The sequence below is a fragment of the Papio anubis genome, chromosome 7 (assembly GCF_008728515.1).
Source record: "Papio anubis isolate 15944 chromosome 7, Panubis1.0, whole genome shotgun sequence".
Classification (NCBI taxonomy): domain Eukaryota; kingdom Metazoa; phylum Chordata; class Mammalia; order Primates; family Cercopithecidae; genus Papio; species Papio anubis.
Window position 1 is genome coordinate 33,145,604 of NC_044982.1, and position 26,529 is coordinate 33,172,132.

Here is a 26,529-nt window from a genome sequence, read left to right on the forward strand (position 1 = left end):
AAAATACCAAATCATTAAAAACTAGAACAAATGGCGTATACCATAACTGCTGGAGCAGAAAAATGGAATACTTAGCATGGTTAGAGGTGTAAGGCCAAGTTTCACAGAGGGATTGCACAGGAGGGCCAGCCCAGTGGCACACATCTATAATCCCAACACTTTGAGACTCCGAAGCAGGAGGCTCAATTGAGCCCAGGATTTCGAGACCAGCCTGGGCAACATAGCAAGACCTTGTCTCTACTAAAAATAAAAAATAAAAAATTGGCCGGGCACGGTGGCTCATGCCTGTAATCCCAGCACTTTGGGAGGCCAAGGCAGGCGGATCACGAGCTCAGGAGATCGAGACCATCCTGGCTAACATGGTGAAACCCCGTCTCTACTAAAAATACAAAATGGCGTGGTGGTGGGCGCCTGTAGTCCCAGCTATTCAGGAGGCTGAGGCAGGAGAATGGCGTGAACCCAGGAGGCGGAGCTTGCAGTGAGCGGAGATCGTGCCACTGCACTCCAGCCTGGGCAACAGAGTGAGACTCCGTCTCAAAAATAATAATAAAAAATAAAAATAAAAATAAATTAGCCAGTGTGGTGGTGTATGCCTGTAGTCCCAGCTACTTGGGAGGCTGAAGCAAGAGGATTGCCGGGGTCCAGGAAGTCCAAGGCTGTCATGAGCCATCATCATGCCACTGCATTCCAGCCTGGGCAACAGAGAAAGACCCTATCTCAAAAAAAAAAAAAAAAGAGAGAGAAACTGCATAGGAGCCAGGCAGAGTGGGTAAGTGCCTATAATCCCAGCTACTCAGGCTGAGGCAGGAGAATCACTTGAGGTCAGGAGTTCAAGACCAGCCCGGGCAATAGCAAGACTCCATCTCTAAAAATAATTTAAGGCCGGGCACGGTGGCTCACACCTGTAATCCCAGCACTTTGGGAGGCTGAGACGGGAGGATCACAAGGTCAGGAGATTGAGACCACCCTGGCTAACACAGTGAAACCCCGTCTCTACTAAATATACAAAAAAAATTAGCCGGGTGTGGTTGTGGGCGCCTGTAGTCCCAGTTACTAGGGAGGCTGAGGCAGAAGAATGGCGTGAACCCGGGAGGCGGAGCTTGCAGTGAGCCGAGATGGCACCACTGCACTCCAGCCTGGGCGACAGAGCAAGACTCTGTCTCAAAAAAAAAAAAAGAAAAAGAAAAAGAAAAAGAAACCCTGTCTCTACTAAAAATACAAGAAAAACAAAATTAGCCAGGCGTGGTGGTGGGTGCCTATAGTCCCAACTACTCAGGAGGCTGAGGCAGGAGAATGGCATGAACCCAGGAAGTGGAGCTTGCAGTGAGCCAAGATTGCACCACTGCACTCCAGCCTGGGAGACAGAGCAAGACTCCGTCTCCAAATAATAATAATAATAAAATAAATAAAAATAATTTAAACAAACAAAAAGACTACATAGGCATTCTAGGCTGGAAGCCAAATGCAGAAATAATCATGGCACACGTGAGGGCGATGGAGAAGAGAACTTGACTGTGAAAAGAGGTGCAAGTTGACATTTTCCTTTATTCAGTCATTCAATGTAACTGAAAGCCCTGCATTACCTAATTACCGAATAGCTATGAATTAGGGATTCAAGTAAAGAAGACAATCGAGCTCTGTACCCAGTAAAACTTACCTTATGAGCATAAGGCTAACTGGGATTGACAGCCTACAGAACTCGGATTTTATCAGGAGGGCATACATTGGGGTTGGGAGTTAGGTACTGAAAGTTTAAGGAAGCGAAAGAAAAGCAACTTGTGCCTTACAGGGTCAAGCTGGGTCAAGGAAATTCCCAGGAGCGTGTGGAAGCTCTCTCCCTGATAGGTGAGCTCAAGCTTATGACCGCCAAGCTTCTCCCAAGCTTCCTGCACTGCTTCTCTGATGACTTCACAGCAGTTCGGCGGGCAGCCTGTTTGGCAGCTGGTGCCCTGCAAATCCGCGACAAGATGGTGAGTCAGGGAAACATATTCTTATCGTACCTGATTGACCTGAAGAGGGCATTACCTTCCCTGGTTGTGCACAGTATGCTCAACATTCTGCAGGGACACAGAATGAGAGATCGGAACTGGGAAGGGGGTACATAAGCCACTTCAAACAGGACCGTTTCAGGGGCGTCCAATCTTTTGGCTTCCTTGGGCCACACTGGAAGAATTGTCTTGGGCCACACATAAAGTACACTAACACTAACGATAGTTGATGAGCTTAAAAAAAAAAAGGTCCATGCATAAATCTCATGTTTTAAGAAAGTTTACGAACTTGTGTTGGGTCACATTCAAGGTCGTTCCGGGCCACGTATTGGACAAGCTTGGTTTAGCTCCCAGCCAGCCCAGACTTCAGTTCTAGAGCACACCCCTGAATCCTGTTCTCACCTCAGTTAACTAGCTTCTCATTACCTGGGTGCTGATGGGCTTTAGGATCAACTCCCATAAATGGAGTTATAATTCCGTTATTAGGGAAAAATCTATTTGAAGTGTTCAAGAGAAGCCATATGGCCACAGATCTGTAGACTGAGAAAATCAATAGCAGATAATTCAGCTAATCTACTCACTATGCATACAGGTTGGTACTTTAGGCTCCAGCTCATTTGTCACCAGAATTGATAGGTCATTTTTCAATTATAGCTCCTTTTAGAGATAAGTGGTGTCCCTGTTTCTGATTCATTATTTTGCTTTGTTTTGTTTTTTTTGCTTTTGTGAGATGGAGTCTCGCTCTGTCACCTAGGCTGGAGTACAGTGGCACGATCTCAGCTTACTACAACCTCCACCTCCCGGGTTCAAGCAATTCTCCTGCCTCAGCCTCCAAGTAGCTGGGATTACAGGTGTGTGACACCATGCCCGGCTAATTTTTGTATTTTTAGTAGAGACAAGGTTTCACCACGTTGGCCAGGCTGGTCTCAAACTCCTGACCTCAAGTGATCCGCCCACCTTGGCATCCCAAAATGCTGGGATTACAGGTGTGTGCCACTGCACCCAGTTGCTTCTGGTTCATTCTTGCTCTGGTTCTCCCCACTTAACACTGCCTTTTATCCATCCCAGGTGCTTGAATGCCTCCTGAACCTGATGCAGAGAGATCCTTACTGGAAAATCAAGGCCTTTGCCATTCGAGGTATTATAGAAGTAGTGTCCCAAACTCTTAAACCTTAAATACCTTTCCCTATGCAAGTATAAATGATCCCCAGAAACTCTCTAATAAAGGGGTGAAGTGCAGGAGAGGTAATGATCTTAGCTTTTCAGAAGTTCCTTGTCTGAGAAGAGAAAGATAATTTTCTTCTTCAATTTTTAGTGAAAGATCCTGAGTCTAGGTATATGTCAATCTTAAGTTAAAGACAGGGCTGATAAGACAGTCCCAGCCAACAGAATTAAGGATAAGATCCAAGTATGTATCCACTGCTGGATGCATCTTGCTTTCCTTGGATATCTCAACTATTACGCTCTATAAGTCAGATCAGTTTCAAGACTGCTACAGCCCTAAAACCCTGCCCCTTAATCAGCCTAGTTTCTTTTTAGAATCTTTGGCATTGCTTCTCTTTTTGACATAGATAAATAATTGTGCCTCCTTTCCCCATCACCCTGCTGGGACTAGGTGGATCTTCCATGTTATCTGTTCCATATTTCATCCCCGAAATAGGCAAATATCCTAATGGGCAAGGATGGGATGGAACATCCCTCTTCTAGAAATTCTTTGGAGGTAATGTCCCACTCTAACCTATCCTTAAAATTATAATGGTGATTACCATCCAAAAGGAAAAGTACTGTTTGCAAAACTCAATTTATTTCTGGATGCTAGAATATAGTAAGCTCAGTCTTCAAGGACATGCTGCCCTCTAATCTCTGCAGCTTTGGGACAGATTGGGCAAGTAAGTCCCAAGCTGACGGATCTTCTGCTCTGGGCTATTCACTATGAAGAGTCACCAGGTGTACGGCTGGAAGCTTGCCGTAGCATCCTAGCCCTGAAACTTCAAGGGGACCGGGTCAGGGACACCTTCCTAGACGTGCTGCTCCTGGAGAACCACGATGCTGTTCTAAAGTAAGCACTAAACCTCTGGCTCCCACCATTACCTTATACGGCCAACTCTCACATCTTTGCTCATTGAATATATTCCTGACTTTCCAGGCTGCCTAATGGCAGTAAAAGCACAGTCTCACCTGCACATTCACCACTCACCCACGTAGGTAACAGAAAAACTGGCCTAAATTAGATTGAAAGTCAAACTTACGTAGTTCATGCATCTTTTCTCCCCACCAGGATGGTTTTAAGTTATTCATACATTCAACTAACATTTATCAAGTGCCTATTGGGACAACAAGTTTTAGAGTGAAAAAGACCAGGGTTTGAATTCCAGCTCTGGCATGCAAGAGCTATGTGAGCCTGTGTAAGGTATTTAAACTCTGTGAGCCCATTTTTTTCAATCTATCAAATGCAGGTGATAGTCTACATTATAGAGTTGTGGTGACAAGTAATGAGATGACATGTTTAGCGCCTGTCATAAAGGTGTTCAGTAAATGCTACCTATTGGCACCTTCAAATATATTGTCTTGGCCAGATGCAGTGGCTCACATCTGTAATCCCAACACTTTGGGAGGCCGAGGCAGATGGATCACCTGAGGTCAGGAGTTTGAGACCAGACTGGCCAACACTGCAAAACCCGTCTCTACTAAAAATACAAAAATTAGACGGGCATGGCGAGGTGCGGTGGCTCACACCTGTAGCCCCAACACTTTGGGAGGCCAAGGTGGGTGGATCACCTGAGGTCAGGAGTTCTAGACCAGCCTGGTCAACATGGTAAAACCCCATCGCTACTAAAAATATAAAAATTAGCTGGGCATGGTGGTGCACACCTATAATCCCAGCTACTCAGGAGGCTGAGGCAGGAGAATCGCTTGAACCTGGGAGGCGGAGGTTGCACTGAGCCGAGATCACGCCATTGCACTCCAGCTCTGGGCAACAGAGCAAGACTCCATCTCGGAAAAAACAAAAAACAAACAAAAAAACCCACAAGTATATTGTCTCAAAAACTGTATAGTATTCCTATAAGCTAAACATTATACCATTTTTGCATATAAGGCTCAGAAAACTGCACAGTTAGGATTGGAACTTGGGATTCTTAACTGATTCCAAGTTCTATATTTTCTATCCCCATACTTCTTTAAAGGGCAGGGTAGAATAATCTAAGAAGTCCTTCTTATCTTTCAGAGAAGTGTACCAGACAATGAAGATACTCAACTTAGGAAATGAAGGAAACCAAGAAATGCTTCAGGAAATCAAGAACAGGGTAAATAAGTGCAAGCTCTGTTTTCAAGAGAAAATTCAGGGCTCTCAAGAGTTCCTCAGACCCTGTCCTCCTCAAATATGTACATACCCTTTTTCCCACCATAGAAATACTTTCAAAAACCCCAGACACAGATGCCGCATCATTTGAAAATGCAAAGCACCTGTGCACGATTGGGTTATAAGGTCCTACTAGTAAAGACAAAAACAAAACAAAAATCCTATTAGTCCTATCAAGCAGCGCTCAAAAATCAGTTTATTGTTATTGTTTCAGAAATACTATTTCCCTCCCTTCCGTTTTTCTCCCCATCATCCCCAAACCCAAGTTGTTTATTTTTCCTTTTTTGCAAATAAGCATAGAGAAGGAATAAGGGACAGGAGCTGGCCCCCTAGATTTTCTTCTTAATTTTTCTGAATTCCTAATCTGGGTTCTCTCACCAAAGAAAATCTCTAGCTGAAAGGATTAATATAATTTTTCATTTTTTTTTGGAGGGGGGGACAGTCTCGCTCTGTTGCCTAGGCTGGAGTGCAGTGGTGTGATCTTGGCTCACTGCAACCTCCACCTCCTGGGTTCAAGTGATTCTCGTGGCTCAGTCACCAAAGTAGCTGGGATTATAGGCATGTGCTACCACGCCCAACTAATTTTTTTGTGTTTTTAGTGGAGACAAGGTTTTGCTATGTTGGCCAGGCTGGTCTTGAACTCCTGGCCTCAAGTGATCCACCCTCCACCCGCCTCAGCCTCCCAAAGTGCTGGGATTACAGGCATGAGCCATTACGCCTGGCCTGGATTGTTTTAATTTTTCAAAACTGTTAGATGAGATGAAGGAATAGAGGAGAAAGGACTTTGAAAAGGTAATTCAAGAAACCAACTTCACACCAAGCAAACATTTCTTTCTTTCTTTTTTTTTTTTTTTGAGACGGAGTCTTGCTCTGTCGCCCAGGCTGGAGTGCAGTGGCCGGATCTCAGCTCATTGCAAGCTCCGCCTCCTGGGTTCAGGCCATTCTCCTGCCTCAGCCTCCCCAGTAGCTGGGACTACAGGCACCAGCCACCTCGCCTGGCTACTTTTTTTGTATTTTTTAGTAGAGACGGGGTTTCACCGTGTTAGCCAGGATGGTCTTGATCTCCTGACCTCGTGATCCGCCCGTCTCAGCCTCCCAAAGTGCTAGGATTACAGGCTTGAGCCACCGCACCCGGCCTCAAGCAAACATTTCTTAGCAGGTTCCTTTCATCATGCCCAAAAAGCTGAAGTAAAATTTTTTTTTTTTTTTTGAGACGGAGTCTCGCTCTGTCGCCCAGGCTGGAGTGCAGTGGCCGGATCTCAGCTCACTGCAAGCTCCGCCTCCCAGGTTTAGGCCATTCTCCTGCCTCAGCCTCCGGAGTAGCTGGGACTACAGGCGCCCGCCACCTCGCCCGGCTAGTTTTTTGTATTTTTTAGTACAGACGGAGTTTCACTGTGTTAGCCACAATGGTCTCGATCTCCTGACCTCGTGATCCGCCCATCTCGGCCTCCCAAAGTGCTGGGATTACAGGCTTGAGCCACCGCGCCCAGCCCTGAAGTAAAATTTTCATGAACAGGTACAAAAAATCTCCAACCAATATCATAAGAGAACAATGTTCTCAGGCATTTATGTACCGCCTACTACTGATAAGCATATGCAATTAGTTACTTCTTTTTTTTCTAGAGACAGGGTCTCACTTTGTTGCCCAGGCTAGAGTGCAGTGGCATGCTCACAGCTCACTGTAGCCTTGAACTGTTGGGCTCAAGTGATCTCCCTCCTCAGCCTCCCACAATTATTTTATTAATTTTTTTTTGTTTTTTGATTAATTTGCTGCCTAGTACAGGTGTTTTGTTTTGCATTATTTGTTCGTTTTTTGATAATTTGCTGCCTAGTACAGGTGTTTTGTTTTGCATTATTTGTTCTAATTCAGATTAAAACACTAAGCCAAAAGGACTTGCTGGTACAGAAAATACTCAAGCTGGAGATAGTCATGGGAAAAGTGAGGGAGGAAGCAAAACGTGTTTACTTGAAACCCAAAGGAGAACAAGAACCACTAACACTCCAAACTTTACTCCAAGAAACTTTTCAGGGTAGGTTTCCTAGGGGTGAGTTCTATGCCTTGATTCCTTTAATAAGCCTCTTCCAGGATCTGGATGTTTTGGGACTTAGTAGCAAGGCTTGGAGGAAGAAAGAGTCAGGAAAGGGTCCTTCCCTCTTGGCTACCATCCACTCAGTCTTTGTTATTTTTTTTTGTTCCCCAGGTTTTTATTCATATATTTTCTCCCTTAAAAAAAAAAGTTATCTCTACTTGAACTGATTTAAAGAAGGACATATCAGAAAAACACAAGTCTTTATAAAACACTACTACCATGTATGTTTGATTAAGCACCCAAAAAAGCTTTATGAGCTTAACCTTAATAGTGGTAGTGGCTGGTGGTCAGGCATGGTGGTGCACACCTGAAATCCCAGTGCTTTGGGAGGCCACGATGGGAGGATCACCCCAGGCCAGGAGTTCAAAACCAGTCTGGGCAACATAGCAAGACCCCTCCATCTCTACAAAAATAAATAAATAAATAAATAAAAATTATCTGGGTGTGGTGGCACACACCGGAAGTCCTATCTACTAAGGAGGCTGAGGTGGGAGGATTGCTTGAGCCCAGGAGGTTGAGGCTGCAGTAACCCAAGATCTCACCACTGCACCCCAGCCTGGGCAACAGAGTGGGACCCTGTCTCAAACAAACAAAAAATAGTGCTTATCTCTGGAAAGCGGGGTTGGAGGGAGAACTATCATTTTTACTTAATGTATGTCTATGCTTTTGTAACTTTTTAAAAAAGACCTTATAAAGTTCTCAACCTTAAACAACAGAAAACTATCCATTATGGTGATAGACTCTTAAGAGTCCCAGACACAACCTAAATGATGAAGGTGCAGAAATCAAGCTGTACCAAAATATACTTACAAAATCTGTGTGTCCAAGCATAGCAGCAACCTCAGGTCACTCAGCCAGCTGCCTACCAGCTACCACCCCAAACCCAGGTCTTCTGGTTCCAAGTCCAGTGCTCTTTCTGGTACATCAGGCACTTTTCCACCAACCATGAGAATATTCACTTGTCAGATTTGGGGAAGTTTCTTCCAACTGCCAGAATAAAAATGAGAGTGGAAAGTAACTTGAACACCAGCCTTCCTTCATGGCCAGCTTGCTAAAAGTTGGTTGCCAAAGGTCCATGAAGGCACAACTAGGTGACATGCTGCCCTTATGACAGCAGTGCCAGCCATGGATGCAAGCAAACAGTGAGCAAAAACATACCATGCTCTTAAAACTGAACTAGCTAGTATGAAATAATTTTTCTATTAGAATTGGGTTGCATAATTAAATAGCATAAATTATCCCCAAAGTTAGTGAATTGGTCCCAATCAGATGAGATTTTTGAGATCGAGTCTCGCTCTGTTGCCCAGGCTGGAGTGCAGTGGCACGATCTCAGCTCACCGCAACCTCCGCCTCCCAGGTTCAAGTGATCCTCCTGCCTCAGTCCCCTAGTAGCTGGGATTACAGGTACGTGCCACCATGCCTGGCTAATTTTTGTATTTTTACTAGAGATGGGGTTTTGCCATGTTGGCCAGGCTGGTCTCAAACTGCTGACCTCAGGTGATCCACCTGCCTTGGCCTCCCAAAGTGCTGGGATTACAGGCATGAGCACCGCACCTAGCCTGAGATTCTCTTCCTTAAGAGATTAACATGCTCCTTTTACATTCTACAACCACCCCAAGTTGCTTTTCACTTCAGCCATTATAGATTTTCCCTATCTTCCTCCTGCTCCTGCATTTCTTCAAACCATCCCACATAATAATCTAGCATTAGAAAAGGGAAACATTCTTTGGCACTTTAATAACTTTTCTAAGGTTCATACAAATTTAACAATAACAGGATACTGACCCCAACCCTCCCTCCAAACAATGAAAAAGAACTCAGATGAAAGATCCAAATTCCAAAAAAAATCTAATGTCGGTCTCAAGCAGAATGACATGATCAGTGCCACCCAGTACACTGAAGCCTGAGGGTGATGAAGTTGGTGCTCTGAAATGATCACGGATCAAGGGTTTTTTTCCACCTCCAACTTCTCCTTTTCCTTTTGTACCTAGATGAGATGGTTCTTCCTAGAAGACCTTCTGAGGTTTGTGACATTGAAGCAGTCATAAAGGTAAATGTGAGCACACTGATGGTTATCAAGGTAAGAACATGAGTTTCAAAAAAAGAAAAAAAAAAAAGTAGCAGTGGCAGGGGAGAATCACTACTGCCTTGTTTCCAGCAATCAGCAAGAAACTAATTTAGGGCTAGAGGCATCTTGGTGAGCAGCAGCCCCTTATCATACAACATGGTTGCCAAGGAAAGCTGGTCCTCCACACTGTCACAGGGCAGGTCCCCCACTCTCACAAACTCTGGGTAAGAACGAAGCAACAGTTCCATGGCATCAGCTTGCTGGGGGTATATTTCCAAGCATTTGGGTTCTTCCAGATGATACACACGGGAGTTTTCCACTGTGTAATAGAGAAACAAATGGCCCCCCTCACCCACCAGCCGAGCTATCCCATCCTGAAGCATGTGGACTTCTGTTTCTGTTGTCAACTGGGCCCCCACGTTTACAGGTTCTCCAGCCTCCCAGCGAATTGGAAGCCCGTAAACACTTAGTGCCCTCTCCCTATCAGTCAAAACAGGGGGCAGAGAATCGTGGATGAAGTCTTTGGCTCTCTGGTCGGCCACAGCATCGACAGGAGCAAAGTGTCCCAGGCGGGCAACCAAGACCCGCACCTTCTCCATGAAAGCGGTTCTTCGCGGATCCTTAGAATCTGAATGCTGGGCCCCCATGTAATCCATGAAGTCTCGGGGCAGACCCCTCCGAAACTCCACATTTTCTTCCATTGCAGCCTGCACGGCCAGAGGCAGTATGGCCTCTAAGAAGTCACCCCAGGTATTGCGCTGGTACGTGGACAAGGTGAGGTGCAGAGAGTGGACTCCATCCTGGCATTCAGCTTGGTGAATGAAGCCCCGAGGAAAATACAGCAAATCTCCAGGTTCCAGCACGGTCTGCAGCACCGGCTCACCGAGGTCATCCTGACTGAAGTTGGGGCTGGATGTCAGAGCCAGTTCCTCGGTTGGGACTCGGGGTCGGTATACACGCCAGAGTTTCCTACCTTCCAGCTGCAGCACGAAGGCCTCGATGTCGTCGTAGTGGGGGGCAAAGCCCTGCGAGTTAGGTGGCGTGAGGTAAACGTTGGAGCCTGCCATGCTTCCAAACTGCTCTTGAAGCACAGCCAAAAACTGCCACACAGTGGTAGAGAAAGCCTGCGGACAGAGGAGGCGCAGGGAGCAGCCGGCCTGGTACAGGGACCACGCGGCGGCGGGCAGCGCGCGGCCGGGTGGGTTCAGGGTCTCGCGTCGCCCGTTGATGTAACGAGCGGCGTCCAAGTGCTGGCCGAATTGCACCTCCTCGTTGCGCAGCATCAAGTCCAGGTCGGCGGTAGAGAAAAGTCCCTGGTAGTAGGTGTGGTCCTGCCGCCGCACCAGCACTGCCTCCCGCTCCCATAGGCGCCGGTAGAAGTGATCTGGCGGCATGGGCGCGATGAGCCACTCAAAGAGGCGCGCCGCTCGCCGCCGGCTGCTGGGGATGCGGTTCAGCTCGGCCAAGATGCGCCGCAGCGGGGAGTCCCAAGCCGGCTCCCCACCCATGTTATCCACCTGCGGCCCTGACGCCGTCGCAGAGGCCCCGGACGACTGGGCGGCCGCCAAGTGCTGCGCGGTGCACAGCAGGGCCGAAGTCTCCATCACCCGGGCCGGCGCGGCGGGCACCTCCACCAGGCCTGCGGGCGGCGCGGAAGCCGGCACCAGGCGCGCCGGCGGGGTCTGCAGGGAGCGCGCGGCGGGCGAGGCCTCCAGCAGCTCTGCGGGCCCCAGGTGGCCGTATGGCTCTCGCCGGGCTGCGTCCGGGACGGCCGCCACCGCCGCCCCACCGGGTAGCGTGTCCCCCAGGTCGTCGGCCGTCGACTCCACCCTCGAGTCCTCCGAGTCCTTGCTAGGCAGCGTCTGCGCCCTCAGCACCTGCGCCATGGTGGGTACAGTACTTCTCACTTGCCTTCGTATCTTCCTGGGCCTCAAGGGCAGGGCCAGGACCGACCCGCTGTGTGGCTGAGACTTGCGCCGGCGCCTCGGCCGCCCGCGCCTCAACGGCCCTGCACTGGCCTGGAGCCCATCCATGGCGAGACCAGACTAGATCGTCGTCCCCCCACCACCCCCCGGCCGGGGCCGAGGCTATAGAGGTTCCTGAATGCAGCGGCTGCGGTGCACTCTGGGAAGGGGGCGCGGCCTCCAGCCACCTTGGGGTTGGCCACGCCCACCATTCTTCTATTCGGTCCCTCCCGCTCTCTTTCTTTAAATGTTTGGCTTCAAACTATAGCGGCAAGAACCCTTGCCAAACAAACAAGGAATCTACACTCAGAGAGCAATTTAAAAATAAAGTTGCGGCCAAGCGCGGTGGTTCACGCCTGTAATCTTAGCACTTTCAGAGACCGAGGTGTGTGGATCACCTGAGGACAGGAGTTCGAGACCAACCTGACCAATATGGTGGAACCCCGTCTCTACTAAAATTACAAGAATTGCTCAGGCGCGGTGGCTCACGCCTGTAATCCCAGCACTTTGGGAGGCCAAGGCGGGCGGATCACGAGCTCAGGAGATCGAGACCATCCTGGCTAACAAGGTGAAACTCCGTCTCTACTAAAAAAGAAAAATACAAAAAATTAGCCGGGCGTGGTGGCGGGCGCCTGTAGTCCCACCTACTCGGGAGGCTGAAGGAGCAGGAGAATAAGTGAACTTGGGAGGCCAGAGCGCATTGAGCCAAGATGCTGCACTCCAGCCAGGCAACGAGACTCCACCTCAAAAATTTAAAAATAATAAGGCCGAGGCCCGGTGGCTCCATGCAATCCCAGCACTTTGGAGGCCGAGGCAGGCGGATCCACAAGGTCAGGAGGAATCGAGACCACAGTGAAACCCGTCTAAAAAATACAAAAAAATTAGCAGGCCTTGATGGCTGAAGCCACCTGTAGTCCAGCTACTCAGGAGGCTGAGAGCAGGAGAATGCAGTGAACCAGGCCGGGCTTGCAGTGAGCGAATCAGCTCCTGCACTCCAGCCTGGGCTGACAGAGACTCGTCTCAAAAAAAAAAAAAAAAAAAAAAAAAAATAATAATAATAATAATAATAATAATAATAATTACAAAAATTAGCCAGGTGTGTTGGCTTGCACCTGTAGTCCCAGCTACTTGGGAGGCTGATACAGGAGAATTGCTTGAACCCGGGAGGTGGAGGTTGTAGTGAGCCGAGGTCGCGCCACCGCACTCCGTCTCAAAAAACAACACGAAGCACAAAATCAAGTTACTAGAGACTCCCCAGGAGAAATGGCTACTTGACTGTTCTTTCCTTCTAGTCTTTGCATATTGCAGGGTTCCTTAGATGTCCTCATTTCTGAACAGGATGTTCCACCGGCAACTTCTCACCAAAAAGTGCAGAATTCTTGTTTTCAAGGAATGCCCCCAGGCAGTTTGAGTTCCGCATAAACTTCTGCTCTGCAGATGAATTCGCTGACTGAAACCCTATCTAGGAGTTCCTCCACCTAACTTCTCTCCCTCCTTTCTCCAATACAAATTCTCAAATTCATTGTCCTCTCTCCGAAAAAGAAGTTATGTTTTCCTCTACTTGCATTCTTGATATCTGCCCTTCCTGCCCCTCTAGGATTTTGTTTCTTTAGCTGCAACTTCTCTGGCTCTTAAATTCGAGTTCTTAAATCTGGGCCTCTAATTAACAGTAACAGGCAATGTGGTGGCATGAGGGTGTAATTTTTGAGAACATGGTCACTGTCTGTCATGCAACTAATTGCTTTGTACATAAAGATTCGCAATGCTTAGCCAGGCGGTGGCTCAAGGCCTGTAATCCCAGCACTTTGGGAGGGCGAGATGGGCGGATCGAGGTCAGGAAGTGAGACCATCCTGGCCGACACAGTGAAACCCTCTCTGCTAAAAATACAGAAAACTAGCAGGAGGCTGAGGTGCGGGCACCTGGGTTTCCAGCTACTCGGGAGGCTGAGACAGAATGGCGTGAGCCGGGGGCCCGAGGAGCTTGCAGTGAGCTGAGATCCGGCCACTGCACTCCAGCCTGGGCGGCAAGCGAGACTCCGTCTCAAAAAAAAAAAAAAAAAAGATTCCTTGTCTTCATTTGAATCATTTAAGAAATAAAGTGCTGGGTCAAAAAGAGTAAGATACGGCCGGTGATGGCTCAAGCCTGTAATGCCAGCACTGGGAGGCAGGCAGGCGGATCATGAGGTCAGGAGGTCGAGAGACCATCCTATTCATCGGTGAAACCCCGTCTCTACTAAAAAATACAAAAACTAGCCGAGGCCGAGTGGGCCGGTGCCTGTAGTCCCAGCTATAGGAGGCTGAGGAGCGGGAGAATGGCGTGGGCGAGGAGGGAGGAGCTTGCAGTGAGCTGAGATCCGTACTGCACTCCAGCCTGGGTGACAGAGCAAGACTCCGTCTCAAAAAAAAAAAAAAAAAGTAAGATACTTTCTGTGATTATTAATAGGTTTTAACAAACTGCCTTCCAAGAGGGTTTACAATGTTTCAAGCAATGATAAGCATAGTAGACTACAGTACATGGCCTCTAGGACCTTTCTCTGTTTGAGCTTTCAACACTCCCTCTTTCTGAGTTGCACGCCTATCCAAACACTTGCCAAGGCTTTTAGATTTTGCCCTTACCCATGTCTAACATCCACCCTTTTTTATTTCTCACATGGTCTGTTACACACACAGTTCTCAACTGAGGGTGATATTGCCTCCATAGAGACATTTGGCAATCTCATATGGGGGCGAGGGGTTGTCTAACATTTAGTAAATAGACACTAGAGACACTGCTAAACATTCTACAATACTAAGGACGACCCTCCCACAACAAATAATTATCCGATGCAAAATGTCAGTAGTGTAGTGTTGAGACAGAGAAATCCTGGTTTATTACAAATAGCCTCCCAACTAGTCTCTTTACCTTTATTTTTTATTTTATTTTATTTTTTTTGAGACAGAATCTTGCTGTGTTGCCCCAACCCCTGTGTTGCAATGACCCAATCTTGGCTCAGTGCAACCTCCGCCTCCCAAGTTCAAGTGATTCTCCTGCCTCAGCCTCCCAGGTAGCTGGGATTATAAGCACCTGCTACCACCGAAGCTAATTTTTGTATTTTTAGTAGAGATGGGGTTTCACCATGTTGGTCAGGTTGGTCTCAAACTCCTGACCTCAGGTGATCCACCCATCTCGGCCTCCCAAAGTGCTGGAATTACAGGCATGAGCTACGGCGCCCAGCCATCTCTTTACCGTTAATTGCTCCTATATTAGCCGTTCTCACATTGCTATAAAGAACTACCTGAGACTGAGTAATTTATAAAGAAAAAAGGTTTAATTGGCTCACAGTTCCTCAGGCTGTACAGAAAGCATGGTTGGGGAGGCCTAAAGAAACTTAAAATCATGGTGGAAGGTGAAGGGGAAGCAAGCTCACGCCTGAAATCCCAGCATTTCAGGAGGCCGAGGTGGGTGGATCACGAGGTCAGGAGATCAAGACCATCCTGGCTAACACGGTGAAACCCCATCTCTACTAAAAATACAAAAAATTAGCCGGGCATGATGGCACGCGCCTGTAGTCCCAGCTATTCTGGAGGCTGAGGCAGGAGAATTGCATGAACCCAGGAGGTGGAGGTCACAGTGAGTCCAGATCGCGTCACTACACTCCAGCCTGGGTGACAGAGCGAGACTCCATCTCAAACAAAAACAAAAACAACCAGATCTTGTGAGAACTCAACCACCATCATTGAAAGCAGCAAGGGAGAAATCTGCCTCCATGATCCAATCACCTCCCACCGGGTCCCTCCCCCAACATTGGGGATTACAAATCCCCACATGAGATTTGGGTGGGAACCCGGAGCCAAACCATATCATCTCCCATGCCAATTTATACCACAGATAGCTGCAAGATTAATTTTCTCAAGTTGAGGCCCCAAGCTTGTCGTCACCCTACTCAAAATCTACCCATGTGCCCCATTGACTAATCCAAGTTCCTCAGCTAGGTACTGAAGTCACATAACGTTACAGCCTATCATCCCCAAACCCTATAAACTCTACTTCTACAAGATAGACTGTTTGCTGTTGCTTACCTATATCGTCCTTCATATGTTTTCTCAGGCTGTTTCCTCTGCATGCTGTCCTCCAGTTATCTTTTGTCAAAACCCTAACTAAAGCCCATTTCACATTCCATCTCCTCTCCAAAGGCCCTACCATCGCCTTCATCTCAAGAGAATTTTGACTCTTTCACATGAATTTAACACATTGTGCTGATAATTCGTGCTCTTGTCATATTCCTTCCCAAATTCAAGGAAAATACTTCCTTATGCCTTTTTCTATCCTGTCTTGCATTTAGCACACTGCCCTGGGATTACAAGCATGAGCCACCATGCCCTGCTAAAAATATAGGCTTTGTTTGTTTGTTTTGAGATGGAGTCTTGCTCTGTCACCCAGACTGGAGTGCAGTGGTGCTATCTTGGCCCACTGCAACCTCTGCCTCCCAGATTCAAGCAATTTTCCTGCCTCAGCCTCCCGAGTAGCTGGGATTATAGGCACCCCCTACCACACCCGACTAATTTTTATATTTTTAGTAGAGACGGGGTTTCCCATGTTGGCCAGGCTGGTCTCAAACTCCTGACCCAGGTGATCTGCCCGCCTCAGCCTCCCAAAGAGATGGGATTACAGGCGTGAGCCACTGCGCCCAGCCAAAATACAGTATTTTTTAAACAATAAACTTTACTTTCTCTAATTCGTCTCATTTTTCTTGTGCTTGCCTTACTCTTCTGTTTTTTGTTTTGAATCAACAGAATTCCCTTTAAAAAAATCAAAGGAACTTGGCATTCTGAATATAGATGTTAATCATTGTTATTCAGAGAAACTGCTACAGAAAAGAAGAGCCAACAGTATGTTTAAGTATACATAGTATGGGGGCCGGGCGCGGTGGCTCACGCCTGTAATCCCAGCACTTTGGGAGGCCGAGGCAGGTGGATCACGAGGTCGGGAGATTGAGACCATCCTGGCTAACACGGTGAAACCCTGTCTCTACTAAAAATACAAAAAATTAGCTGGGCGTGGTGGTGCGCGTCTGTAGTCCCAGCTACTTGGAGGCTGAGGCAGGAGAATGGCGTGAACCCAGGAGGCGCAGCTTGCAGTGAGCCGAGATGGTGCCACTGCACTCCAGCCTGGGCGACAAAGTGAGACTCCGTCTCAAAAATAAATAAATAAATAAATAAATAAAATAAAGTATACATAGTATGATTTAAAGGCTATCAGGAAAGTACCCCAAATTATCTCTCCCATCAAAATTCATCCCATCATTAGATAGTTATTCTTGAATTAGTCATTGTCACTTTCACTTCATCTGTATCTAAAATGTAAATATACTGGGAAGGGTGATATATACTAAATTATAAGTTCCTTTTTTTTTTTTTTCAAGACAGAGTCTCACTTTGTCACCCAGGCTGGAGTGCAATGGCACGATCTCGGCTCACTGCAATCTCCGCCTCCTGGGTTCAAGCGATTCTCCCGTCTCCTGTCTCCACCTCCCAAGTAGCTGGGATTACAGGTGCATGCCACCACGCCTGGTTAATTTTTGTATTTTCACTAGATGGGGTTTCGCCATGTTGGTCAAGCTGGTCTTGAACTCCTGAGCTCAGGCAAGCCACCCGCCTCAGTCTCCCAAAGTACTGGGATTACAGGTGTGAGCCACCGCACCTGGCCTCATAAATTCCTTTAAGTGTCTTTTCTTAAAGAAGGAAGGATAGCATGAGTTGTTGAAAGGGAGATGGTGAGAAAGAAATAAAAGGAAAGTAAAAGAAAGCAAATGTCTGAGGCAGTGGTTCTGAACCTGGGGCTATTTTGCACTCCCAGGGATCATTTAGCAATATCTAGAGATATTTTTGGTTGTCCAACAGTGGGGATGCTACTAGCATCTAGGGATGCTGTAAAACATTCTACAATGTACAATGAAGCCCCATAACAAAGGAATATCTGGCCCCAAATGTCATAACAAAGGACTATCTGGCCCCAAATGTCAATAAAAACTTTCAGATGGCAATTCATCAATACAAAATTTTGATATCCTTGACCCAGTAGTAATTCTACATCTAGAAATCTATCCTTAAAAAATATTCACTGGCCAGATGCAGTGGCTAGCACCTATAATCCCAATGCTTTGGGAGGCTGAGGTGGGTGGATTGCTTGAGCTCAGGAGTTCCAGACCAGCCTGAACAACGTGGCGAGACGCCGTCACTATGAAAAATCAGCACTTTTTTCTTTCTATCTTTCTTTTTTTGTTGTTTGTGAGACAGAGTCTTGCTTTGTCACCTAGCCTGGAATGCAGTGGCATGATCTTGGCTCACTGCAGCCTCTGCCTGCCCAGGTTCAAGTGATTCTTGTACCTCACCTGAGTAGCTTGGATTACAGTCATGTGCCACGATGCCCAACTAATTTTTGTATGTTTAGTTGAGATAGGGTTTTGCCATGTTGGCCAGGCTGGTCTCGAACTCTTGGCCCTAAGTGATCCAACTGCCTTGGCCTCCCAAAGTGCTGGGATTACACGAATGAGCCACCATGCCAAGTCAAAACATTTTAAATACAAAAATTAGCCAGGCATGGTGATGTACACCTGTGGTCCCAGCTACTAGGGAGGCTAAGGTGGGAGGATGACTTGAGCCTGGGATGCAGAGGTTGCAGTGAGCTGAGATGCTGCCACTGCACTCCAGCCTGGGCAATAGAGCCAAACCTTGTCTCAAAAAAAACAAACAAAAAAAGTCACCCATGTGTACAAAGATATTTATACATAGATGCTTGTTGCTTATAATTTCAAAACTGGAAATTACTCAAATATGTACCAATTGGCAGTTATTTAAAAGAATGACAAGGAAATGTCTATAATGTGTTAAAAAATCAAATTATAGAACAATATGTTGTCCCATTTTTTGCTAAAAAATGCAGCCCATATACATTATATATCATTTCTTTTACTTTTTTTCCTTTTCCCTCTCCTCCCCACTCCCCTCCCCTTCCCTCCCCTCCCCCCTCCCCTCCCCTTTCCTCCCCTCCCCTTTCCTTCATTTTCTTCTCTTTTCCTTTTTGAGACAGTTTCCCTCTCTCACCCAGGTGGGAGTGTAGTGGTGCAATCTTGGTTCACTGCACCCTCCACCTCCCAGGTTCAAGTGATTCTCCTGCTTCAGCCTCCCTAGCAGTTGGGATTACAGGCGCCTGCCACCATGCCCAGCCAATTTTTCTATTTTTAGCAAAGACAGGGTTTCACCATATTGGCTAAGCTGGTCTCAAACTGCTGACCTCAGGTGATCCACCTGCCTCACCCTTCCAAAGTGCTGGGATTACAGGCATGAGCCTACATTATATATAATTTCTTTAAAACCATGTATGTTTTGTGTGTGTTATATCTGGAAAGATATAAACCAAACTGAAGACAGAATTTCCCTCTGGGTAATGGAATTATTTGTTATAGAAGAACTTTCTTGTTTAACTTTAGGATGTTAATATAAAGCTTAGGCTGGGTGTGGTGGCTCATGCCTGTAATCCCAGCACTTTGCGAGGCGGAGGCGGCCAGATCACTTGAGACCAGGAGTTTGAGACCAGCCTGGCCAACATGGTGAAACCCTGTCTCTACTAAAAAATACAAAATTTAGCCAGGTGTGGTGGCATGTACCTGTAATCCCAGTTACTCAGGTGGCTAAGGCACGAGAATTGTTTGAACCCGGGAGACAGAGGTTGCAGTGAGACAAGATCACACCACTGCACTCCAGCCTGGGCAACAGCGCAATACTCCATCTCAATAACAAACAAACAAACAAACAAAATCACAGTTTGAATAGGCCATCTGGACCCAAAAGCCTGAAATATCTGCTATTTGGCCTTTTACAGAACAAGTTGGCTGAGTCCTGCTATATCATAAAAGATGCTATCTAGGATGTTGAATTTCCAACTTTTTTGCTTGTTCATATAACCTATAAAATAATTTTGAAAAACTATGTCACCTCTTTACCTTCTTAAACTGACATCTAAAATGAGGCCAGACACAATGGCTCACGGCTGTAATCCCAGCACTTTGGGAGGCTGAGGCAGATGGATCACTTGAGGTCGGGAGTTTGAGACCAGCTTGGCTAACATGGTAAAACCCATCTCTTCTGAAAATAGAGAAAAATTAGCCAGGTATGGTGGTGCATGCCTGTAATCCCAGACACTCGGGAGGCTGAGACAGGAAAATCACTTGAACCTGGGAGGCGGAGGTTGCAGTGAGCTGAGATCGAGCCACTGCACTACAGCCTGGGTAACAGAGACGAGACTCTGTCTTAAAAAAAAAAAATTGACATCTGAAGTGTTTTCATTTTAAATAGAAGCAGAGTTTAATTTCAAACATGTATTCTAGCTTTATATATTGATATTTTAAGTTCAAAACTGAATTTAAATGCATCCATTTGAATCTAAATGCCATACAGTTTGATAACTACCATCATCCATTTTAAAAATAAAATTTGTAAGCTCTTCTTTAAAATTAAAAATATTACATCTTAAAAAAAACCGCTCACATTTCCTTTATGAAGTAACTTCCACACAGATTTTTATCCTAATATTCAATTGTGCTTGAAAGTATTTATTTTTCAGCATCACATCTGCAACAAAAATCTGTATTTAAATTGAGGTTTGGGGCATGATGGTACATGTAGTTTTAGCTACATGTGAGGTCAGAGACAGGAGGATCACTTGAGCCCAGGAGTTTAAGGTTATAGTGAGCTATGATCGTGCCTGTGAATAGGTACTAGCTACTGCACTCTGGCAGCTGGGGCAACATAGTAAAAAACAAAAAAACAAACAAAAAACACTTGATGTAAAAAATGAAGGTTTAAAATGTATTTTCCATGACTAGAAGACTGTCTATATTTCTTTCAGGTAATCGTTACAATTATTATTAGTATACTTTATGTTTCAATTTTCCATACATAAATCAGAAATATTAACCCACACTCCCTTGGGAAACAATTTTATTAACTAGAGTACAGTGCTATGTGCAATTCCTGTTATATTTAGTCTTACAGATTCCACATATTTCCAAAGTTTTTCCCACTCCCTTCACTGAAGTTGTTCTATACATTTGTTTCTCTTGCTACATACAGTTCGTATTCTTTCCTAGATCCCCTTACTTCCTAAATTATTATTATTATTAATTTTTGCCTACATTTACAATCCCAGCACTGTGGGAGGCTGAGGTGGGTGGATCACCTGAGGGTCAGGAGTTCGAGACCAGCCTGGCCAACATGGTGAAACCCCATCTCTACTAAAAATACAAAAACTAGCTGGGCATGGTGGTGTGTGCCTGTAATCCCAGCTACTTGGGTCGCTGAGTCATTTAAAAGAAGCTTGAATTTGGGAGGCAGAGGTTACAGTGAGCCGAGATTGCACCATTGCACTCTAGCCTGGGTGACAAGAGTGAAACTCTGTCTCAAAAAATAAGGTTCACTCTTCATGCGGTAAAGTTCTATGTGTTTTAACAAATGAATAATGTCATGTATCCATCATATATTATACAGAATATTCAGAATAGTTTCACCACCTTAAAAAGTCTCCTCTGCTTCCCTTTTTTTTTTGAATGGAGTCTCTAAGTCTGGCTCTGTCGCCCAGGCTGGAGTGCAGTGGCGCAGTCTTGGCTCACTGCAGTCTCCGCTTCCTAGGTTCAAGTGATTCTCCTGCCTCAGCCTTCCAAGTAGCTGGGATTACAGGCACCTGCACCATGTCCATCTAATTTTTGTATTTTTAGTAGAGATGGGGTTTCACCATGTTGGCCAGGCTGGTCTTGAACTCCCGACCTCAAGTGATCTGCCTGCCTCAGCCTCCCAAAGTGCTAGGATTACAGGTGTGAGCCACCGTGCCCAGTCAATTATTCATTTTTTAAGTAATGAAAAACAAGATAAATAATACATTGGTTTTATTACTTAACTGGTAATGCAATATAATATATAACTGAAATTATAACTTATTAGTGAAGTAAAGAATATTATAAGAGATATTGTGTTCCTTCTACAAATGTGTGAGTGGACATATATCAAACTCTGGTGTTAGGCTTTTATTTTTATTTTTTAATGGGCAGCTTTTAAAGCCAAAGTAGGCTCAGAGAGACTCCCCTGGTGTTAGACTTTTGAGATTAATTAAAGAATAATCTCTGGGCACGGTGGCTCATGCCTGTAATCCCAGCACTTTGGGAAGCCGAGGCAGGCAGATCACGAGGCCAGGAGTTCAAGACCAGCCTGACCAACATGGTGAAACCCTGTTTCTACTAAAAATACAAAAAAATTAGCGGGGCGTGGCCAGGCATGGTGGCTCACGCCTGTAATCCCAGCACATTGGCAGGCCGAGGCCGGCGGATCACCTGAGGTCAGGAGTTCCAGACCAGTCTGGCCAACATGGAGAAACCCCATCTCTATTAAAAATACAAAATTAGCAGAGTGTGGTGGCCCATGCCTGTAATCCCAGCTACTTGGGAGGCTGAGGCAGGAGAATCCCTTGAACTTTGGGGGCAGAGGTTGAGGTGAGCTGAGATCCTGCCATTGCACTCCAGCCTGGGCAACAAGAGCGAAACTCCGACTCAAAAAAAAAAAAAAAAAAAGAAAACAAAAGAAAAGAAAGAAAGAAAACAGGCCAGGCACGGTGGCTGATGCCTATAATCCCAGTACTTTGGGAGGCCGAGGTGAGTGGGTCACAAGGTCAGGAGATCCAGACCATCCTGACTAACATGGTGAAACCTCGTCTACTAAAAATACCAAAAAATTATCGGGGCATGGTGGTGGGCGCATGCAGTCCCAGCTACTCGGGAGGCTGAGGCAGGAGAATGGCATGAACCCGGGAGGAAGAGCTTGCAGTGAGCCGAGATGGCGCCACTGCACTCCAGCCTGGGTGAGAGTGCAAGACTCTGTCTCAAAAAAAAAAAAAAAAAATTAGCTGGGCGTGGTGGCGGGCGCCTGTAATCCCAGCTGCTTCAGAGGCTGAGGCAAGAGAATCACTTGAACCCGGGAGTCGGAGGTTGCAGTGAACCAAGATTGCACCACTGAACTCCAGCCTGGGCAACAGAGTAGGACTCTGTCTCAAAAAAAAGGAGACATACTATGGCCAAAGACGCCTTCTCTTCGTCTCTGTCACTCACATGAGACACATTTGGCATATGCACTCATGTTTGCATGTTTCTCTGCAGCCTGTGAAGCCCCGCACACCAAATCCCTGGATACAAAGTTCAGTCCCAGGCCTAACCACACGAAGCAGAGTTCGTTCATCACTTGTCAAAGATCTACGCACCTCTCGGGAGAAAAGGATTGCTGTGGGACCATTTAGATCGGACTACCCAGCTGTTTAGCTGGGTAAATTCTCAGAGAGAACATTTTTTCCACATTTTTTTTCTAGAGAACATTTTCTCTAAGCTGAACACTTCTCTTACTTCAAGATGCAGGAAGCAGTGGACCTGGTCACGTTGGGTCTTTTTAATTGATACTGTACAATCTTGTTGTCACTATGTTTATAAAGAAAAATTGTTTAACAGTAGACCTCATGTCTTAATGCGCACTATTTACACGGAAGGTTAAAGAAAATTGACATCACATTAGACGACAAAGCATATTTTTCCACGCCCCAGAAAGGTCATGTACTAAATATGGGTCAGAATTCCAAATCTTTCTAAAGCGGAAGGATCCAGCGTCTTTTGCAAGCAGTACAAATTGCCCTCTGAAACCCAAATTAGGGCTGGGCACCATGGCTTATGCCTGTAATCCCAGCACTCTGAGAGGCCAAGCAAGGTGGCTGAATCACATGAGGCCAGGAATTTGAAACCATCCTGGCCAACATGATGAAACCTCATTTCTACTAAAAATACAAAAAAATTAGCTGAGTGTGGTGGCACACACCTGTAATCCCAGCTACTAGGTAGGCTGAGGAAGGAGAATAGCTTGAACGCAGGAGGCGGTGTTTGCAGTGAGCCAAGATTGCGCCACAGCATTCCAGCCTGGATGACAGAATGAGATTCTGTCTCAAAAAATAATAAAATAAAATCCAAACTAGAATCCCATTTGTCTAGGAAAGAAACAGGTTAGGTGACTTTTTAAATCTACCAGTCTAGTCTTGTTCTAGATTAGGTTCTTTAACTGTAGTCCACAGAGCAATATGGAAGCCATGTCAGGGAACTATTACAAAAAAACCAGACCAGCATGATCATTTCCCCCTTTGTGTGGGTGGGTGTGAATGCATCTCTACTCCTGGGAAACAACTCCACAGTTTCACAAGGCCGATTAGCAATTCTCATGAGCCTCAATGTACTTAATATTTGAAATACTCAGGCGGATCATAGAACAGCTGTAAACTGAATCTATATCATAAGATGGGATTCTGTAAGAGCACATGATACCCAAAAATTGCCATGGATGAGGAAAGACCCAGATTTCCAAATAGTGTGAATCCAGCTTCCTTTCCTAAATACTGATTGCTGTTTACACCCTAAAATGTTTGAGATATTCATTAATGAAAATAAAGACGACGTGAACCTCTCCCCTTTTTTCTTCCCCTAATCACATCCTCTCTTCCCATGGCACTGTTACTGTGAAAAATATAAAAGTCTTTGAAAGGCGGGCATGAGCTTACATGCTGTAATCCCAGCACTTTGGGAGGCTGAGGCCAGGTGTTGGATCACCTGAGGTCAGGATTTTGAGACCTGGCAACATAGTGAAACCTAAGTCTCTACTAAAAATACAAAAATTAGAGTGGTGGCAGGCACCTATAATCCCAGCTACTTGGAGGCTGAGGCAGGAGAATAACAGGCCTGGGAGGAGGGCAGGCAGGAATCCTGATAACATCTGTACAAGAGACAGAGTAAAGACTGCAGACCTACAGTATATATATATATATATATATATAGAGAGAGAGAGAGAGAGAGAGAGAAAGAGAAACCTTGAAGCATAATAATTTCTCTATAAATTCTAACTGCTATGAAACACAGTGCAGGGAATCTTTGGGAATATGAGTTAACTTCGTAATAGAAACTCTTCCCTTTCCTTGACTCATGTAACCCATGGAATGAGTTACTTTCCCTCTAAGTGAAATACTAATCTAAAAAGCACTATCACATGGATCAAAGTTACTTCCTCATCCAACCTGAGGATTCTGGGATCTGGCTACTATGAGACATTCAAGACAATGAATAATTCTGTATGAGCACTTTCTCAGCCCCTCTATCTTTGAATTTGTCATTTCATAGTGAAAGGACTTTATTGTGCACTCTTCGCTTTGCTGGCAAGAGCAAGGGAGCCTAACTGAACCCTTCAGTCAGTCAGCCAGCAAGACCATACAGAGGGTCTGTTAGGCCATCAGCACTGTGGGAGACGGAGCAGCAGCAGAAGAAATGGCCCTTGTCCTCGAGGAATTTACAAGGGGTTTTAGAAGACAGACACACAAGAACCTTTCAAAGACAATATGTTTAATTTAGTGAGAATTGTGTGGTACACAGCAGATGTGCTGTAGGAGTTCAGGGAAGGAGGGCAGAAGTCGTCATGGAGACATGCGAATTTGCGTTGGATCTGAGAGGGCACAAGATTTAGGCAGAGAGGAGTAGGGAAGACCTTCCAGGTAAAGGGAGGGAAGGGAGAAAAGGCTGGGGGAAGGAAGGAGCTCAGCAAGAGTCCATGACAGCTCCTTTCCCCTCTCCTGTTTTCACAGTAGTTCGCAAGTTTCTTCACCACAGAGAGGCAGGCATCTGCTCTCTTTACCATCACGGTTTTGTTTTTTTCTGTTTTTGTTTTTATTTTTGAGACGGGTTCTCACTCTGTTGCCCATGCTGAAGTGTGGTGGTGAGATCTTGGCTCACTACAACCTCAATCTCCTGGGCTCAAGTGACCCTCCCACCCCAACCTCCTCAGTAGATGGGACCACAGGCATGCACCACAATGCCTGGCTAATTTTTATATTTTTTGTAGAGATGGGGTCTTGCTATGTTGCCTAGGTCAGTCCCAAATTCCTGGCTCAAGTGATCTGCCCTCCCAATGTGCTGGAACAACAGGCATGAGCCACTGTGCCCCGCCATGTTTCTGTTAATCTTTTTTTTTTTTTTTTTTTTTTGAGGTGGAGTCTTGCTCTGTTGTCCAGTCTGGAGTCAGGGTGGCATGATCTTAGTTCACTGCAACCTCCGCCTCCCAGGTTCAAGCAATTCTCCTGCCCCAGCCTCCCAAGTAGCTGGGATTATAGGCACATACCACCATGCCCAGATAATTTTTTGTATTTTTAGTAGAGACAGGGTTTAACCATGATAGCCAAGCTGGTTTCGAACTCCTGACCTCAAGTGAATCTCCACCTGCCTCGGCCTCCCAAAGTGCTAGGATTATAGGCATGAACTACCACGCCCAGCCTCGTTAATCTATTAACAAAATGTAATGAGAAAATACTCCAGAAGTTCCACAAATCCTTTATAAAGGGCCCTACTTGTCCTTCCTAGCTGAGGCATTTACAGGCGATTCTCACTTCTCACAAAGATAAATGTGTCAGGTGTTTCCTTTTCATTGCTCCTTTTGTCATCTTTCCTCTACCTTGCTTCTACCACACTCATTAACTCCACTGGTTGATTAGACAAGAGACTGATCCCTATCCTGCCATAAAAGAAAGCTTCTGTTTGGGCCAGCATGTGGGAGAAACATGCCGACTTTCCCTTAGTCAGGATCTAGATAAATTTTTCATTTTTCAATCAAGATTCATGTTTCCATTGGTTTACACGTTCCATCTAAGTTACCATCCCCCTCGTGAACCACGTCAGCCAGACCAACAGCAAAGTGGGGGTTGTGAGTCAGAAGGAAAGCACCTCTGTTAGAATTTCCTCTCCCCCACCTGTCCCATGGTTTCTTTCTTTCTTTCTTTCTTTTTTTTTAAGAGACAGAGTTTCTTGCTCTTTCATCCAGACTGGAGTACAGTGTTGCGACCTAGGCTCACTGCAACCTCTGCCTCTGGTTTTCAAGTGATTCTCGTGCCTCAGCCTCCTGAGTAGCTGGGATTACAGGTGTGAGCCACCACACCCAGCTAATATTAATTTTTTTTAGTAAAGAT

At 45.9% G+C, this 26,529-nt stretch overlaps 2 protein-coding genes across 5 annotated transcripts in view; one reads left to right on the forward strand and one right to left on the reverse strand.

Moving 5' to 3' along the window:
• Positions 1 to 22,997, forward strand: part of HEATR4 (HEAT repeat containing 4) — a 50,551-nt gene extending 27,554 nt beyond the window's left edge. For 2 of the 4 annotated variants that reach the window (XM_017961352.3, XM_009211923.4), the window contains exons 11-17: positions 1,790 to 1,970; positions 3,057 to 3,126; positions 3,858 to 4,047; positions 5,215 to 5,293; positions 7,220 to 7,379; positions 9,431 to 9,489; positions 22,652 to 22,997. In XM_017961352.3, coding sequence (XP_017816841.1) covers positions 1,790 to 1,970; positions 3,057 to 3,126; positions 3,858 to 4,047; positions 5,215 to 5,293; positions 7,220 to 7,379; positions 9,431 to 9,489; positions 22,652 to 22,810 — 898 coding nt within the window. In that variant the 3' untranslated portion in view covers positions 22,811 to 22,997. Of the gene's footprint in view, positions 1 to 1,789; positions 1,971 to 3,056; positions 3,127 to 3,857; positions 4,048 to 5,214; positions 5,294 to 7,219; positions 7,380 to 9,430; positions 9,557 to 22,651 lie in introns of those variants that run through there. The other 2 variants (XM_031668002.1, XM_031668003.1) reach the window with 2 other exon arrangements.
• Positions 1,520 to 11,852, reverse strand: RIOX1 (ribosomal oxygenase 1). The gene is made up of 3 exons (XM_017961353.3): positions 9,225 to 11,852; positions 8,250 to 8,426; positions 1,520 to 1,949 (listed from the first exon to the last, which is right to left on the reverse strand). The coding sequence occupies exon 1, from the start codon at positions 11,538 to 11,540 to the stop codon at positions 9,612 to 9,614; it is 1,929 nt and encodes a 642-aa protein (XP_017816842.1). The 5' UTR covers positions 11,541 to 11,852; the 3' UTR covers positions 1,520 to 1,949; positions 8,250 to 8,426; positions 9,225 to 9,611.
• Positions 22,998 to 26,529: the final 3,532 nt, after the last annotated feature.

Coding starts and splice junctions, on each gene's coding strand:
- RIOX1 (XM_017961353.3), bottom strand. CDS start 11,540: ATGGATGGGCTCCAGGCCAGTGCAGGGCCGTTGAGGCGCGGGCGGCCG.